The 18,424-nt window shown below is 39.4% G+C and overlaps 1 protein-coding gene across 1 annotated transcript; it reads right to left on the reverse strand.

Annotated features, from left to right (window-relative positions):
• Positions 1-1,099: 1,099 nt before the first annotated feature.
• Positions 1,100-16,882, reverse strand: LOC111647864 (tetraspanin-15). The gene is made up of 8 exons (XM_023397539.2): positions 16,575-16,882; positions 11,241-11,426; positions 8,642-8,716; positions 8,379-8,474; positions 6,769-6,885; positions 5,570-5,620; positions 4,251-4,373; positions 1,100-2,329 (listed from the first exon to the last, which is right to left on the reverse strand). The coding sequence occupies exons 1-8, from the start codon at positions 16,659-16,661 to the stop codon at positions 1,994-1,996; spliced, it is 1,071 nt and encodes a 356-aa protein (XP_023253307.1). The 5' UTR covers positions 16,662-16,882; the 3' UTR covers positions 1,100-1,993.
• Between the last annotated feature and the right edge of the window lie 1,542 nt (positions 16,883-18,424).

Here is an 18,424-nt window from a genome sequence, read left to right on the forward strand (position 1 = left end):
CTCTTGGCTTCCTGATTGAACCAGGCTGGTGAACCTTCGGTTTCCCGGATACCTGCCTTAAAGTGATAGTTCGGGTTATGTGACGTGAGGTTGTATGAGGTATTTATATAGTCAGTGTATTACCTGCAGTAGATTCAGATTGATGTGCTCCTAGTTTGGAGAAACAGACAAGAGCACCGGCACAGATGTTGCGGGACATGCTGCTGTGGATGGGGTCAGGGACCACGGACCAATGGAAGAAGGTAGCCTGGTCTGATGAATCACATTTTCTTTAACATCATGTGGACAGCCAGGTGTGCGTGCATCGCTCACCTGGGGAAGAGATGGCACCAGGATGCACTATGGGAAGAAGGAAAGCTGGCAGAGGCAGTGTGATGCTTTGGGCAAGGTTACGCTGGGAAACCTTGGGTCCTGCCGTTCATTACTTTGACACATACCACCTCCCTAAACATTGTTGCAGACCAAGTTCTCTCCTTCATGGAAACGGTATTCCCTAATGACAGTGGCCTCTCTCAGCAGGATAACACAGCCTGCTTAAAAAATCTTGGTGCCAGATGCCACAGCACAGTCCATGCCTCGGCGGGTCGGAGCTGTTTTGGTGGCAAAGGGGGACCTACACAATATTAGACAGGTGGTCATAATGTTATGGCTCATCGGTGTATAACTATCTCACACAACCCCATGTCGAATAACCCAAACTATCACTTTAAAGTCTGGATTTCGCAGCGTTCAGACTATTTACTTCTCCTTACCTTTTAAACTTTGACAGCAGACATTTCAACACTGGGGTTGTTTCCGGTGGGGTTCTGTGGTTTGTGTCAGATTTCTGTTGATTTCTTCAATTTCTGAAAAGGGAAATTATATGACAAGATTATGCCAAATGATTTCAAGAAAAAAAATGTACCATTTAACAATTTCCATTAAGATGTCAAGCATGTAAGGTCCTTACCACTGCAGGAACACCAGTGTTGGCAGCACTCGAGTTAAATGTGAGCTAGAAACTGGCAGGAGCAAGTAATGTGAAATGTTTCAGTTTGTGGCTGAAATTTATGGCAGTATTCATTATATTTACATGCAAAGCAGGAACACATGGCAAAAATCAGTAGACAAATTCAGCTTTATTGACAAGAACAGTTGTGCTGTTACAAGGCAGGAGCTAGGGGGAAGCTCAAAACAGTGCATAACTCAGATACAAAAAACCATCAGAGTAGCTTTTTACTGAATTTGTAGTCTTGATAATCCTTGTAGTTGTTTCTTTAAAAGATGGAAGGAATAAAAAGTTTAGTTTAAAAATGGAACAGACTGAAGTCCCCCTGATGAGAGCCTAACATGTAAACAGTTTTTTCCTTTTCTTTTTTGTTTTTCTTTTATTTAATTTACTTCATATACAGTACAAAACATGCATCCCATGTTATTCCACAACTATCAGTCTTACAATTTACACTGATTGCACAAACTCAAATTAAAATCATAACAAAAAGAAATAATACACAAACTGTATACATCCGTCACAGACGTTACACGCAAGACATACTTGGCTATTCCTATTTCTCCGACACTGAAAAACATCTTTTTAAGCTACCATTAATTTACACACCAAATAGTACCATCCTCTGACTACTGGGCTATTGTCAAAACAGCCTGAGGTAAGCTTTAGCACGTGAGACATAGCTCAATTTCAAAGGCTAAAAAAATTAAATTAAAAGTGATATAATGCTATAAATCTTTGATTATGAACCGTCACAAACAAGACAAATGAAATGTTCTTAAAAAAGCCAGTGTCGCATGTTGTTCCTTTAAATTTTGCTGTAAACAAATTCATCAACAAAGTGCCAAAGTACTTTTGATCCCTTTAGCTGACCAAATTTCTCCTGATCCAATGACTGACATGTTCAACCATCAAGTAGTGCAACACAACTCCAACAAATGCAATTAATACAATGACAGAAAAAAAGGCAAAAACCCAAAAGGCAAGAAAGGGCAAAAAGACCACTCAGTGTTCCCTTTTCTGCTTCCTGCCAACGTCTACCTCGTCCAGCCCAGTGGCCGATCTGGACTGCTGCAGTTCTCGCAGCTGAGAGTGTGTGCGAGGTGGCTGCTTCTTGAGCTTCTCCAGGTGAATGTCAATGGGGTCAAGGTCGGGCTCAGAGGCAGGGACGGGCAGGTAGCCGCCATCCCTCGGTAGACACATACACCAGCCGGCGCCGGCCAGGTCCAGCTCACTGTACTCAAACTCGGACTTCTTCAGCTTGAAGTCCACCATGTCAGCCGACTCGCTCATGTCCACCAGCAGGTTCCAGAAGACGCAGCTCAGGATGATGCCCAGCAGCTGCAGGGAGACATGGGGACATCTTCATATAAATGCAAGGTCAATCTATAATTAGTTTCATTGATAAATTCATTTAACTCAAGAAATGTAAAAAAAAAAAGATAAATGACTTTAATGTCTTTTCAATTATGACAATTTGGCATCGATTAATTTTTTGTCACTGGCTAATTTATTAACCAATTAATCATTTCAGCACTTGGCCTTAGATCACCCAGCCATCAAGACAACAAGTATGTGCAGGGAAAACAAGCAACACAAGATAATGTACAGATACTGGTGCTGATCCAAAACTTTTTCTGTTTTACAGAAATGGGAGTTTTGAAATAGTTATTTTGGGCACCTCTTGTGCTAAAAGTAAAAATCTAATTCATTTCTCCACAGGCAGTTATGTGACGCTTTGGATGACGTGAAACTCTCCTGGGTGAGTCATTAGTACAAAAAGAAATCTGCAGCAGCATTCTGCATATCTGGTTCTTTGTCAAAAAGTAGGTGGTACAAACATGTGTGCATTAAAACATAAAGTGAGAAGTTAACTACAACACCCAGTGTGCATTTCTGCAAGAAACATCTGACCACTGTGGTTGAAATTTTTATGCATGTGCCACAATGTTGTGTGAAAGCAACAGATTACACTGTTCAGAAAAGTGAACTCACAATCTGCAGCTTGAATCAGTTTCTTTTGATCGGTTCAAGTTTGGATGAATTCTGCCACGATAGCACCGTGTTTTATTCATAACTGCAACAACAAAGCACTTTGAATTTGTCAGCAAAGGCTCATGGATAGTGAGCCATGCCAACCTGACTGAAAAAACATGATATCTGAGAAACAAATCTATAGAGTCCTTCTGTTATTTAGGCAGCTCCCATTTCATATCATTATATCATTCAAAAAGATATGAGATGGGAAGTCTAACAGCACAGGTGGTAATCCCTGCAGATCAATGCAATCTTGTCTTGTGATCAATTTAGTGAGGGGCTGACACCCTGAACAACAGCCGTCCCTATGAAATCTATGGCATTTGCTGCATATAACAGTTAGAGATGTCCTGAGACAGTCCCTTAATGGATCAATATCAGGAGCCTTCACAGGTTGTTACCAACATGAGGTCGTTTGTGTGTTGTTGTGTTTTTGTGCTCTCTGTGCAATCACAAAGGGACTGAGTGTATTTTTAGTCCCAACAACTCCAACAGAGTGACACCTCTTCTGTCTCAGGATCTCAGTATTTAGATCAAGTTTCAATGAGAGATAAGGTCCCAGATTTAGTCTGACTCTGCAGCATTGAATAACCTGATAAAAGTTATATTCCGAGTCAAGCTTTTACACGGTCCGCAGTCACCCAATATCTCCAACAGTCCCGCTGCTGTTTGTGTATAGGAACACATATTTACAAGAAATCAGACTCAAGTGTGCACAAGCCACAACAACCCAAAGGAACAGCAAACAATTCATGATGTTCATGCAGTAGGTGCTTGTTTTTAATTGGACCAAAATTTTCTTGCAGCTTGTATGAGCCTCAATTTATCCTGGATGAGTAGTGCTGGAGAGAACTAATGCTGTTTATGCAGCCGTTTTAGAAAAGTAATTATAGTAATTACTCCTCTCTGAAGGGGCTGCAACACGTCTACATTTGTGATTTAGATTTGTGGACATTGTAATGTATAGTAGACAAAACTCAGATTTACCAAATGAAATTATGAAGTAAACAAACCGTCACAAACTGAGTCAGTGAAGCAAGTTACACCACAATCAATTCATTCTGTGCTAAAAATCTGCAATGTGTAAATAATGAAAATATGAATTAGCCTTCCACAGGAAGTGGGAAATCTACAGTTAAAATATTATGGCTAAGTTGGAAAGTGGTTGGAGAGAGGGCCTTTAGGGCAGCTGGATTTCAGTGAGTCGGGTCGAGTTTTAAATTACCTGTGGCAGCCCAATGGCACAGCAGAATGCAATGGTTATTCCAATGTTGTCACTCATCCAGAGGTTGACTGCATGGATGCAGCCTCGCACGTGGATCAACTCATGAAGGTTTTCACGCTGATACTAAGGCCAAAGGGAGACAACAAGAGTTTTCAGTTTTGGACTCAAACTAAAACAGCCTCAAACTGAAAAATAAAAAAAGTGGCACTTGAAGAAAAACAAAAACAGACCGGGACCAAATGAGCTGTCGAACTGCCAAGAATTACCGGTGTCACAGCGGAACTCATACAGCTTGAAAATGCTTGAAATTACTTACTGCCAGTGACACAAGATTGTGTGAATGTGTGACTGACTAACAAGCTATATGTGGGTGAAAAGTGTGCAGAATTTAGGGGAACTAATGGCAGAAATGCAATATAATATTCATAAATATTTTTCATTAGTGTATAATTACCTGAAATTAAGATTTGTTGTGTTTTGTTGGCTTAGAGGGAGTCCGCCATGTTTCTACGGCAGCCCAGAACGGAAAAAAACCAACACTGGCTCTTTCACATTTTTACGTTATCTGAGGATCCACCATAGTTTCTCTTTCACGCGGGGAAAGGGAGGGGTGGTGGGAGGTGTATTCAGTTGGTTGCAATCTGCAGCCTCACCGCTAGATGCCACTAAATCCTACACACTGCTCCTTTAATGTCATGGTTAACTTTGACAAGTGAGAAGGCTTCAGAGATGAGGACTCTGAAACTATTATTATTGGTATTATATATTATTGCTACTATTATATAATGATACTAAACTACACATTCATTTGAGGTTATTTTGTATCATCAATATAGATTACTGTTTGGATTTTGTTTTCTCACCATTTTCACTCTTTTTATTGGATTTTGCATCAATATGATGAAAGTGCATTGACTTGTAAACACATTACATGGTTATTTGATCTACAAAGTGATTGGGTTAGGCGTCATGTCATGTGTCATAATTTGGATATAAGATTCACATCATGAAACTGTATTTTTTATTACAACAACATAAGTCAATGTGATTAAATATGAAATAAGAGCAAAGTTAAACATAATAATCATGAAGATTTGATGGAAAAAAAAAAATGAATAGGAACTTCACTCATGTTGTAACACCAGAAATGATCCACTCTACTCAGTGAGTATAACATCAACAAATGAATGGTTTGGTTGGAGGTCCAAAAATGTTATCATAACCTCCACTGCATCTGTGCTGTGTTGTGTTGGGACTCAGAGATACAAATACAAAAGCCAAAGGACTAAATTTGTACAATAACCAGGAGTTCCTCTTACCTGTTTATCCAGAGTCCTGTAACCACATAGAGTGTTGATGACCTCTCCCATCTGTGCAAAGAGTCAAGATTTAGAGTCAGACACCTAAGGTGGCCAGGGGAAACACCATGGGGACCTTTCTGGAAGTAATGCTCCTCACAGGCAGGTGTACCTGGCCCCTGCCAGCCAGAGCGTGAACTTAAGCATTTACAAAATGGCTTCAGTCCTGACAGGTAGGAACTGATAACAGCAGAAACCTAGCCAACGTTCATTTTTTCTAATCAAGCCCTCTATCTCTGGTGTGTGTGTGTATGTGTGTGTGTGAGTACGGGATGGCTCTGTAGTTAATTTCTCCAGCTCAGCTCCACTGCTTCCAGAGACCGTATCAGTGCTTTGAGCCGAGGGACGTGGGGAGTGATACGGGGCATATGGAGAGTGGCGGGGGGCCACGAGGGACCAACACTTTATTTAAAGAGAGAAATCTCCCAAAGGCTATATACCTAAGATTTGCAGCACATCTCCTGTTAGCTGGATGAGCCACCTCTCTCACAATGAATTATGTCTCTTTAGTGTGAATAAAAAGCATTCCTTTCATTGTCATAAAGCAGAAGTCATCACTAAGTCAGTGGCTAGTTTCTGGATCTGAACCATCTGTCAGGAGGGCCTGGGATTATCTAACAGGATGGATGTCTGCAGCAGGCTGATACTGGGATCACATGGTATCAATACTCGCTAATTAACTGGTTGAAGTGGTTACTCATCTTAGAGTAGAAATCAAAAGTCTGCACAAATAGAGAGAGTTACAGCTTTAATGTATTTGCAGTCAGCTTGGTGCATGTTTTCAGTCTGATTATGGCCTTCCAAGAAACTAATGCACTGATTTCATTTAAAACAAATGTTTGTTTTTAAGTGTGTGTTCAACTCTGCATTGAAGCAGTTCCCCAATAAAAGCAAAAACTACTCCCTCCAGAAATGTTAACACCAGAGAAGACAAATAAAGACATGCGGTGCAGTAATGTGCAGCATAACCTACTGTCATTTCCAGGAACCTGACTTCCTGATGGGTTCATGTAGTGCCAAAGACTGTCCAATCAGTGAGTTGCCTGTCAGTCCTCTTGGTTTGTTTGTATTAAGTCTGTTTGAACATGAGTCAGACTACACCTGAGCTAAAAAGGCATGTGAAGGTCTGTTTGCTCCATGTGTGTGTTACCAGCACTCACCTTGCGGCGAACACAGCAAGTATATGGAACCCCACAGGCCAGTGGACCAGTGCCATTGCAGAAATGGTACTGGTTGACCCCCCAGTCTTTATACTCATCCCCTCCACAACAAGAAAACTGGAAAACAAAACAGTAAGAGAAGCACGGCGATTAGGAACCAAGCATGAAAACAAATTAACATGAGCACAAGCTCAAGTCTTTTCAGATCTCTTCAAATGAAAAACCCCACTGAGTTACACTGAGTACAACCCACACCTGTTCCCCCCTCAGTCCTCCCCCCACACAGGCAGACTAATTATCTTTCTGTACATCCAGCTCTTCAGAAAACTGAAGTCAGTGTCTGCAGTGGAAAACAGGTGTTCATGTGAAGACTGCAGTGATTCTGACAATCAATTAAAGGCTGTCATTTGAAAGTACTTCGCAGAGAAAACTCAATCAAGTGTCCAACGTGTTGAGAGCTTTCCTAAACGACTAAGGACACCTCCATCTTTGCGTTCGCCTGACCGCGGCTGCACGTCATTCCACCAGGCACTAAACTGGCTGCGCAGGTAAGACATTTTTACAAGCAGGGAAAATAGAAAAAGAACGGACGCACATGAGCTAGGAGGCAGGATTTATTGCCCTCTGCTCTTGAGGCAGGTGATGAAAAAACAGCGTGGATCCCTGAATAGAAAGCTTTCAAACTGTGAAAATGATTGAAGACGAGAGGCAAGAGAATATTTTCAGAGCTCAGAGTCAAACATTAAATATCCATTACAGCCATTCATTTTGAAGTGCAATAAATAAAGAGGATGAACCTGGACTGTTTATCCTTCAGTAGAGCTGATACTAATTTAAGTTCTACTGTTATAGTGTAGATTAGATCTTTACCTCAAACAGAGAGCAAAAGAAACATTTCCTAAATACCCACTTTTTTTCTTTTATAGCTGCAGGCTGCCACAACAAGTTGTCATGAACCTTTTTTCCCTTCACTGTTTCTGCAGCTCTTCACCATCCATCCACAGAGTCAGGCACACAACACTTTATCTTTCTGCTGTTCTGAAAACTACCTATAGATTTTCTGAAGTCTGTTTTTAGAAGAGCCAAATGATGGAGGTTGTCTCCATCATTGTGTCTTTAAGTTCTCTCATTAAAGAAACTGCAGAGGCGTAAAACTATCCAGACAGCTAACATGTTTGAAAACAGCCAAATTACCCCACAGTGCTCGTCTGTGTTGGATCTTCAGAAGTTATGAAATAATAATGTACCAGAACGATTTTAAGGGGAAGTTATTTTTTTGATGGCTTTTCTAGTAAGCATAATGGAAAAACACTGCACATGTAATAATTAAGATAATCAATACTGAGATCAACAAGCATGTTGTCTCTAAAATGAAAAGATCAATTTGCGGCTGAACTGGCTGGATCAAAACACAGGATACCAAAAATGACTGAAGTTTACATTAAAGCTCTGTTTATAGCAATAATATCAGATCATACCATCTTTCCATGGCACCTGTATACACATTTTAAAGATAGTACTATCCTCCCATGTAATAAAAATGTCTCAATGTATCTCAGCCCAATACATTTCCTGTCTGCCCACATCCTCTAGATAAAATATCATATAACCTTTTGCTGCACATAATCCAAGATGTTTTTGAAGTCCAGATCATCGTAGTAGTGTTTGATTCCTTCTCGTATGCTGCTCTGAAACAGAGCAGACGTCTAGACAAAACAGAGAGATGGAGAAACACAGAGGAGAGGTGGTCACTGTTATTAGCGCTGACAAACATGATGCCAGTCAGAAAGTACAGCGAAGTGAGACAAGTGTGGCTGAGGGTATCATTAGGGGCGGGGTAGTATACAGGAACGTACAGGCTGTGCACACTTACCTTCTTTTCAAAGATGAGAGCCGCGGTGAGCGCGATCGCCTGGAGAAGCAGCAACACACAGAGAACACAGAGGAACTGTGGAGGAAGGAGATGAGATTCATACAGTATCCCCATGGTATATAATCAGCAACCAACACACTCAGGAAACTACTTAACATAGTCATTTACCAAAATGTGTCTGTAGAACTGACCGACACTGACACAGCAACTCCTCTTCAACACATCAAAGACACAAAGCAGAACATAATGACAGAGATGTCTCAAGTTGATCCAGGAATATTTTAATGCATCATCCACCCATTGACTATATCTGTTTATCCTTTAGAGGCTGGTCTAGTCACTAATTAACCTGACCTGCATGTTTTCAGGGATCAGTTTCAGCTAAATTAACCCTGATCAGACGCTTATCCTTCTCTACTGTACTCTACTGTCTACTCTAGTGTTGCAAAGCTGCTTGACATCTGGACTCTACAGTGCAACATGCAAATTAGAGTGCTTATCTGAAAATATTTTGGTGAAAATATTCCTGGATTGGCAACATACACCGATTTAATAATGTAATACAGACACTAACACTTATTAGCAAAGCGCAGTGTGCTAAACATTCAGATAGCAACTTTCAAACAGTATCTATCAGTCTCACAAGAGGAAAGACTTCAAGAATGAGGACTAACTGGTCTGTTTGGCAGACATACTGTGGCATGTGGTTAACTTGTCGCCTCCAATAAAGTGCAGCACACAGCTGCTTTCCTAAGCTTTTCTATGAGAACCACTGTCTCCATGCGGTGGATAAAATGTGCCCAAATCCAGCAGTGTATCAACGCTAACTCCACGAAGAACTTCATGACATATAACCATGAAACCGGGCTGCTGTCTGGTTTGTCTGTACTCTGCAAGCTGGTGTTAGCGCTTGGCCAAAGATCATTTATGAGTGAAGAACCTCCACTCTGTAAAACCTGATGTAAACTTGAGTGTTTTTGTGGCCAAACAAGTGATTAGTCATCTCTAGGAAAACCCATCAGCTGATTGAGTCACATCAATTCCAGTTAAACTTTCATTCAGGTGAGTAATTGAAGCTTATTAACTTTATAGTTTTGAACCAGGGACTTCGTATTTATCAAGTGCCTTGTGGAAAAAAAGGCGTGCCAACTTCAGCATTAACTCCTGTTATTTGACTGCGTCACTTACTTCTTTCGTTTGTATTGAATTTAATTTGCATTACACTTCCTCTGCTGCTCTGTAGAGAAGCACAAACATTTCTTTCAGGATAAATTAGGTTCTATATTGTCACATTTTAAGGTTGTAGCTTTGGTGTGCACTGGGCAGCTGGTTTAGCTATTTACAAGATTGTCTGATATACTAAAAATATATATATATATATATTCAAGGCCTTGGGTTGGAATTGGGGTCATAAACTCAAAACTGGGACACCCCCCAAAAAAAACTGCTTTTATTTATGGAATATTTCCTGACAAGGTTTTAAATAGAAAACTCAGTTAAAAAAACTTATTTAACTAGTCAAACAGCAGCGAAGCAAATATCAGCACATGAAGGAACATTATCTATATGTTTCGCAGAGAGTAACATTAACTTTATCGCTTCCTCGGTATAAAATTAGCTCCTCATCCTCTTCTTCAAAGCATAACCATTGACATCATTAACTTCCTTTTTTATGTCAAACTTTTAATCCCCTTTTTCAGTTAACGTTATTTAGCTAAAGCTAATTAGACAGTTGCATAGCAACCGTGGTAAAATATCCCTGCTCCGTTTGAGCTCGGTTGCCGTTATTGGCAACACCAACAGCTGTGTTTTTGGCATTTGAGGAGAGAAAAAAGGCATCCGAAGCGATAACTGGTTTATATGTTTTATGAACTGCTGCTGTTGTGCAAACTCTAAACACACTGTTTATCTCTCAGGATTGATGTACGTGTACGTTTATCTACAGCACTTTTACAGTATATACATATATATTTAAACACCGATATGTTTGCAGACACTTGAATGTATAATTTGTCTGTTTTGGCTGACAACCCAAATTGTCTAAAAGAGTGAAACCTAAATTGGAACAAGAACCATAATTAATCAGAATAATACCCGTAAAAAAACAAAAAAAACAAAAAAAAAACGGTTTGTCACACACACACACACACACACACACACACACACACTTTTCACTATTAGGTACACCTAGCTAAAACTAATCCAGTCCAATACTACTGTCCTGCAATAAATCTTATTTTGGAGGCTGCAGTTTGTGGTGTTGTAAAACTGTATTGTATTATATGGAAAGGTGTTTCTACTATTGTGCCCACCCCAGTAATATCAGTGACAGTAGGCTAAATAATAGAAACACTTCTCTGTATACTGCAATACAGTTCAACAGCAGCACAAACTACATTCTCCAAAACGATCATACAGTTGAATCAACACCTCTCTAAAACTATTTCAATAAAATATGAACCTTATAACTTTCATTATTGCAGGACTGCTGTATTAGACAACATTAGTTTTAGCTAAAAGTAATAAACTACCAGCTGAGTGTATATCATGTACACAACACAACCTGCACACACTCCTCTTCCTCCTCCATCATCCCTACCATGTGCAGCAGGGTCTTGTTGTCCCGGAGGGATCCGACCATGCCCACCACCGACACAGTGAACATCACCAGGCCCAGCAGGATGAGCACCACAGCAGGAGCCAGGAAAAGGCCCTCCAGGGTTCGATTCTTCTGCCTTTCCACTTCAGCGTACACCCCCACGCACAGCACACAAAGACCCATCAGCTGGGGGACAGAGAGAGAGACAAAGAGGCTTCATGAAACAGCTGACAATCCTCAGTGCAGCAAACAAACAGTGACACTTTTTGAACTATGTATTCACTCTCACACATCTCTCTGGATGTATTATTTGTGTGAACTCAGTGTTTGACATCAAAGGAACCTTTAACTTAATAACATTTGAAACTCAATACTGTTCAGTTCTTTTAATATACAGTGGCTTCAGAGAGTATTTAGACCCCTTTGAAAAAGGGTAAAGTCCAAAAGTAAATGCACGTTGCTCATTGTTGAAGCTTCCTTTTGCTACTTTGTGAAAGATTTTTGAAATATGACGCAGATTTTTCACAGAAGTCGCTTGAAGATTAGATTTCAATCTCAGGAGACGATTCTGGGTTAATGTCAAATAAAAATATAACAGTTTTTGGTTGATGGAAATGAACAGACTTGAAAGTGTTGAATGTAGCTTCTCTACTTTACTTTAAGCCTTAGCAGCCAAACAGTGGTTTGACCTAATAGTGTCAAGGCCTGACACTGAAAGTTATATTTATCTATTTATTTTTGCATATTTAACTTTTTACCGTAGGACAGTGAAATCCAGTCTAATGAAATTCTTTTAAGTGGATTTGATCCTTAAGACAGGATAAGGCTCTGATCCATTAGCTGCAACCATATCCACTTACTGGAATTATGCAGTGAATGAAGCAGTGGACATGTGCCCCCTCATGGCAGGAGACTCAGACAGGATTATTCCACAATGCCTGTGTGCCACAAACCTATGATGGCATTTTCAAAGTATGAAGGCCCAAAACAAACGATGGCACCAGAGAAAATGAGGTTAACAACAGTGATGTGATTTTGTCATTGCTACTGAACATGTAAAATTAAAAACAGCTGAAATAGATTTTCGTAAATGTAAATTTAGCTTTTGTTGCCATTTGAGTTTTTTGGTTTAAAACACAACTTATATGACATCACTACATCAGCTGGCAGGCTTTCAGTTTTATTTCTTTATTCATTGATCAAATCAAATCACAATTGGATTAAATAGTTGTGCCCATGACATATCGCAGGAAATTTCCTCTTCAGATATTATGGGTCTGTGTTTTTGCAATACTAATGACACCTAACAGAATCCTGTATAGTTCAAGCGTTGATTCAGGGGTCATTCTTGCCAGCTCACAATGCACAAGAATACCTGAAATTAGTCACATTTCAGGCTCTATCTGTAAAACTTAGTATACAATCTGAATTCTTTTCCCAGTTTATTATATGTGCTGGTCTGGATGCTTTTGTTTCGAGTACACAAACCCCAGGATATGCTGAGCCTGCCCTGAATACTCACATCATGTTGGATAAAGGCTACAAAATGTGAAAGGATGACTAGGGGCACACAAAATAGAAAAATGGGGCTAAAACGTGGTGGGCTGCACCATCACAAATCAGACTGAGCTCCACAGTGCAGCCAGTGCGCAGCCTTGCTTTACACTTTGACATCCAGCCAGTGGTGGAAGAAATACTCTGATCTTCTACATCTACAACATAGAAATTGTTTTTTTTCAGCACAATGTACCTTAATCATCAAACGTAAAAATACTTGTTCAACAGGAAAATGGCACTTATAAGTGTTTCGATATTATATATTAGATTGCTCAAAGTGATTCAAGTTATGTTACATTTTTCTGTTGCAACAGGTTGAGCTGAAGCTATTTTCACCACTTTAAATACACTGTTAGAACATTGGGGAGGGGGGGGTCTACAGATGATTAATAGGTTAGAAAAGTTCTGCTGCACAAACTTGCTGTTGTTTTTTGGACTTTCTCTGATTCTTTGTCTTTTTAGTGAAATATTGGGTCATTTTAACTCTTTGGATCTTGAACAGTTAATTCAACAAAAGTATCTGTAATGTTTAGAGAGAAAACTGTACTTTGGTGGAACAAGACAAGAACATTGGGAAATACAGGTTTCATTTTTAGCAGTGTGTTGTATTGCTTATCACATTTTTTAAATTTAAAATCTTAAATTGGTAAAGTAACCAGAACTGCAGTTGTCAAATAAATGTATTGGAATATGTACAATAGCTCTCTGAGGTGTATTTGTAATAAATGGCATAGAGCAGGCCTATTCAACTCCAGCCTGTCAATCAACTCCTACCGCCAAGCCGATCAATTGTTTGATTACAAATAAATACAACTTCAAAACTAAAGAAAAAAAAAAAACATTTGAAATACTGATTTTTTTGCCACAATAAATCTAGCAACAGAGCAGCCTTCTTGGTAAACAGTTTCGCCAGTCGCAGGCAGTAACAGAAGAAGTGTCTGTTGTCAAAATGTTCCCAACTTGTGTGGCATCAAATTCACAAGCAAGTTCAGTTCATCTCGAACTTTTGTATTCTCTTTGCTCTCTTCTGTTTGCCTCCTGTTGTCACTCAAAAAATTGCTGTGATGTAGCTTTGTAAAAGATGTCAGAATTAACCATATGATATGCCAGACAGCTAACATGATGTGTAAACTACGTGTTTACTTTTGATAATTTCGCAGCTTGTGTTGCACAGAAAACAGTATTATAGTACAAACATATAGCACTTGGGTAAATGCACTTAGTAACTTTCTACCACTGCATGTAGCTGCTAAGTGTGGTGAAAAACAGTGCCTCACAGTGAATCACTGTCATGTGTCAAGTGCATTACATTAAAAAGTCTAATTAAGTCTAACCCTTTGTGCTCACTGAAAAATGTAAAATATCTTTAGGGCACATGTTGACAGATTAGCCAGATACTGTGTCACTTTTTTATATTTAGTTCATGCAAGAGCTACAACAAGAGAAGAAATAAACAGTGTTTATTTCCCTACTATTGATTTTCAATTGGAAAAAGGAAGCAATCCATCTGAAGAGTTGGGTACATCTACTTCAACTCCATTTACTGCTCTCAACCCTCCATAAAGCACTGGCACATAACTCTGGCTTGATTCCCACTTCTGAAGTTGCCCTTTCTACCTTCACTGCTGCAGTGATGAAGATAAGAATGACGAACAGACTGTGTGAACAGGGATCGAATATAATCCTGAAAAACACAAGAATTGTTAGCATTGTATGAGTCATCACAGGACATAGGAAGGACAGCATGCCTTGCAATCTAAGGGTCAGCTGGATCCCAATGATGTGCTGATGGCTGAACAGTGACACTGTGCAAAGGCACAGGGGTCCGAGTAAAAGCGAGACCCCTATTCTGAATGTGTTCAAGCCTGCTCTACAGTAACTACTGATTAGTTGCTGTTCCTTCTTAAGAAGAATGAAAATCAAGCAGACCCATTCACATTACACTGGATGATGCGGAGTAGTTCTCATTGGACACCCGCAGCTTTATTCCTGTCATAAGAGTCATACTGAAATTGCATTAACCAAACATTACAACAGCAAAGACAGATTTAAGTGTAAAGCTATTAGCTTAGCTCTGCAGGAGCTTCTGTCTATAACAGTAAAGAGAGGGAGAGATAGTAAAGGGGAGAGCCAGAACATATGAAAGGGATTCTGGAGTGCTAATGGACTCATACTGCTGAGTCATATTCAATAATTTGCTATAAGGTTAATAATAATAATAATAATAATAATAATAATAAAAAACATATTGGTGGTTCAAATTATTCTGACAATATTACTGAAGGGGTACTGTAGAGATTGAGTAGAGTGAGATGGATGAAGTATAAAACCAGACATAACATAGTGGTTTTGAAGGGGGGTGATGAAGGCTGAAGATGACTCATCTTTACTTTTTATTGGTCTGGCAAGAAACTCACTTACCCGCCCAGCATTTAAAGTGGCTGCTGGATCCAAAATGAACCCCAGCCATTTCAACAAACTAAAACATGACCACAGTTCACGACAGAAATTAGATCATTTATTGAGCTGCCACAACCAAAGTTTAAATTAATTAACTAAATTAATTCATTTAAACACCAAGCTCGTCTTTATCCTTGATTGGATCTGTGCTTCTCCTTGGCCATCACATTCAAAATGGCATTGAGACACCTTTGTTTATTTGAATTAAATTTAAATGCGTTCACCTGCAACAGTTTAAACTCTCTATCAGATTAAATAGTGAGAACAGTGGTGGACAGTGAAACTTTCCAGAAATAAATTTCTGTTCACTTTATTTCAAATGAACCAGAAAGCTGTGAACATGCCAGGACCAGATACAAGAAAACTTTATCTGTTAACATGTTTAAGATAACATTTAAGATCAAACTGATAACTACATGAACCGGGGATATTTAATATACTATCAATATACAACTGATTTTAATCAAAATATAAACCTGAAATTTGTTGAATGACGAACAAAGGAGGCTTTCAGTTTGTTCATATTATCTGTCGGCAAAACTATTTACCAACATTATCATCCCTTTAACTGGATCCAACGCCCTGCACCACCGTGCTGTTTGTTAGCCGGTGATCGCTGTGTATTGTCTCGAAATCAATCTCAGTATATTTATCTATTAACAGATTGCCCACAATTCTTGTATTAAGAGCAGATTAAAATTTAGGAGGATGCATGTTGTCTGAAGTGGTAATGTCTACAGTTGTAAGCTAACCATTCACAAGCTAGCTAGTATCCCGAGAATTCCACACCAAATTCCATTAGAGATATAGCAACTAATTATTCAATGGCTCAACAACACATGCATAAAGTTGTAATCATGATTTTTGACTTATTTTTAATCAATATACTCTTCTAGTAAATACGGTATGTGTTTTATCCAACACACGATGTTTGATGTAAATAAAATCACAGGTAAACCCCGTCTCAAGCTGTCAAGCTATGTAGGTGGAAGTTCGCTGGAGTTTGAGGTGAATCAATGATTTAAATTGAAATTGTAATCAAAAGAATCGGGGTGGTTGTTTGGGATGACTGCCGAATTGTTCAGTAGATGGTACAGATGTGTAATATACCTGAGGTTATTTTCTACATAGTGTGTATGTGCCTTGGGGAGATGGTACATTTAAACGCATTTGTTTTGAATGAAGTTTGGAGAGAAGTCCCAATCATGCTATTGGGTGGTTCGTGTCCTACTACTACAATTAGCACACTGTTGCGACTCGAACTCACTTACTATGGCGCATGCAATGCCGATGTAAATCAATAGACCAGAAACTTACCGAGAAAAGCATTGAGTAGATATTTAAGGTGAATTTGATGAAGTAGTAGAAGTGGTTGGTTTTCCTCAAATCAGAGTAGGACGGCATGTCTGCTTGCGGTAATGAAGCTAGCTAACAAGCTAGCTATCGTTCGTTTAGTTCAGACGATATCAAAATAATATTAAGGAATAATAAAATACTACTAATGAAATGATAAACCCTTTTATGTGAGCTAACTAAATCTTAAATATATAGCAGCTCTCATTTCTCACATATTATTGTGGGTAGCCATCGAAACAAAACCACTTCCGTGCGGCTGTCCAGTCCACGCTTTGTTTTGACTACATTCTTAAAGGTGCAGTGCACACAACCTCATGTAGTGGGATTGAGGTGCATTTATACATTACATTTGTATCATTATTTTATGTCAATATTGTATTTTATTGACACTATCATTTGTAATGTGATATTAAGACAGACGTGGAACTTGGGTAGTAATTAAACAGCATAAAACTATAAACATCCCTCTAAAGAAACTGGGTGACCATGGAAACAAAATAATAGGTTAAAGAAAAACAAAACAGACTATGAATAAGAATACTGAGGCTTGTTAACAGTAGTCAATTCTTGTTGCTACTCTTCCCTTAATGTGACTCGAATGTAAAACGGGCTATTCAAATATCCTTGACATAAATCAAAACACACTTAAACAAAGGAAAAACATGCTTTTTAAAAGTTCAAGTGTATAGTTACTAAGAGGATTTGTAAAGCATAACTTCCAGACTCAGTGCACAGCTAATCCCTGCTCTTGCTTCAAGTTGCATCAGTTGTCCTCACCACTTGTTGGATATATTTGGCACTCTCATGACATTACTGATGCATTCACAAATAGGTTTACAAAGCTGGCCGTGTGTTAGATCACCTCAGTGATCATCAGTACAACTGTTTCTTCTCCTGACATTACCAGCTTTGTGTTCTCATTTGTTATTACAGTATAGTTTCAGGTCCTGTTAATTTACTCAGTCGGGCACAGAGATACAGTTACAAAGCCGTGGTGAATTGCTTCAAATTTCAGGTTGTGTGCAACCTCATTTGCTGTGCACACTCCATTATATGTGTCACGGAGAAACGCACAAGCTAGCTATAAGTCACATCAGTCATCAGGTTACATTTAATCAATTCCTGGAGTCCTTCAACCAATGTTATCCTCTTTCTGTGCAAACATCCACACTTATTACATCTCCTTGAGCAAGGCATGACTGTTCAGTGGCTGACCCTGACCTCTGAGGGGGAATCAAAAGGAGAATTTCCCCACTGGGATCAATATAGAATATCATGTTATCACACACAGCCCTGTAATGGAAGGGCTGTGTATCTCTGATGCATGCTGGGATTGCATCCATTCATTCGTACATCACAATGAGCAGGAGTAAGCGGGCAAAGAAAGGAGTGAGTCATCATTTACTGCTCAAACCTCATCTTTGCAGAGGCTTCTCTAACTCATCAGCATATTCATTGATCTTTGGTGAATTAAATCTATCACCTCTGTGCACATTGTGAGGGTGATTAGGGTGGAAGTAGTTCATCAAAGGCACCACACTGAGTCTCACATTCTTCACAAATAATTGAGTTTAAATTTTCAGTGGGAGGTAGAGAGATGTTCAGGCCAAGCTGGTGACAGCCAATCAGTCTAAAGGTCAGAAGTAACATTTGGAATTCTGAAATGTTTTCATGTCTCTGAGTCCCTCAGGACCATCGGTCATACCAGGAGACCGTTTGCATGGACTGAACTGACTTTAAATTCAGAACCCACCTCATTTCTCCTGTTAAATCATCTGAATCCAGCACTTCCTCTGCCAGCCTCCTCCACT

Source organism: Seriola lalandi, unplaced genomic scaffold (genome assembly GCF_002814215.2).
Source record: "Seriola lalandi dorsalis isolate HSWRI2012SDOR001 ecotype SW California unplaced genomic scaffold, Sedor1 jcf7180002054883, whole genome shotgun sequence".
Lineage (NCBI taxonomy): Eukaryota > Metazoa > Chordata > Actinopteri > Carangiformes > Carangidae > Seriola > Seriola lalandi.

Coding starts and splice junctions, on each gene's coding strand:
- LOC111647864 (XM_023397539.2), bottom strand. CDS start 16,661: ATGCCGTCCTACTCTGATTTGAGGAAAACCAACCACTTCTACTACTTC. Junction 6,886..8,378: donor TGGATTATGTGCAGCAAAAG/GTTATATGATAT, acceptor TTTGTTTTCCAG/TTTTCTTGTTGTGGAGGGGA. Junction 4,374..5,569: donor ACAGGACTCTGGATAAACAG/GTAAGAGGAACT, acceptor CTTTGGCCTTAG/TATCAGCGTGAAAACCTTCA.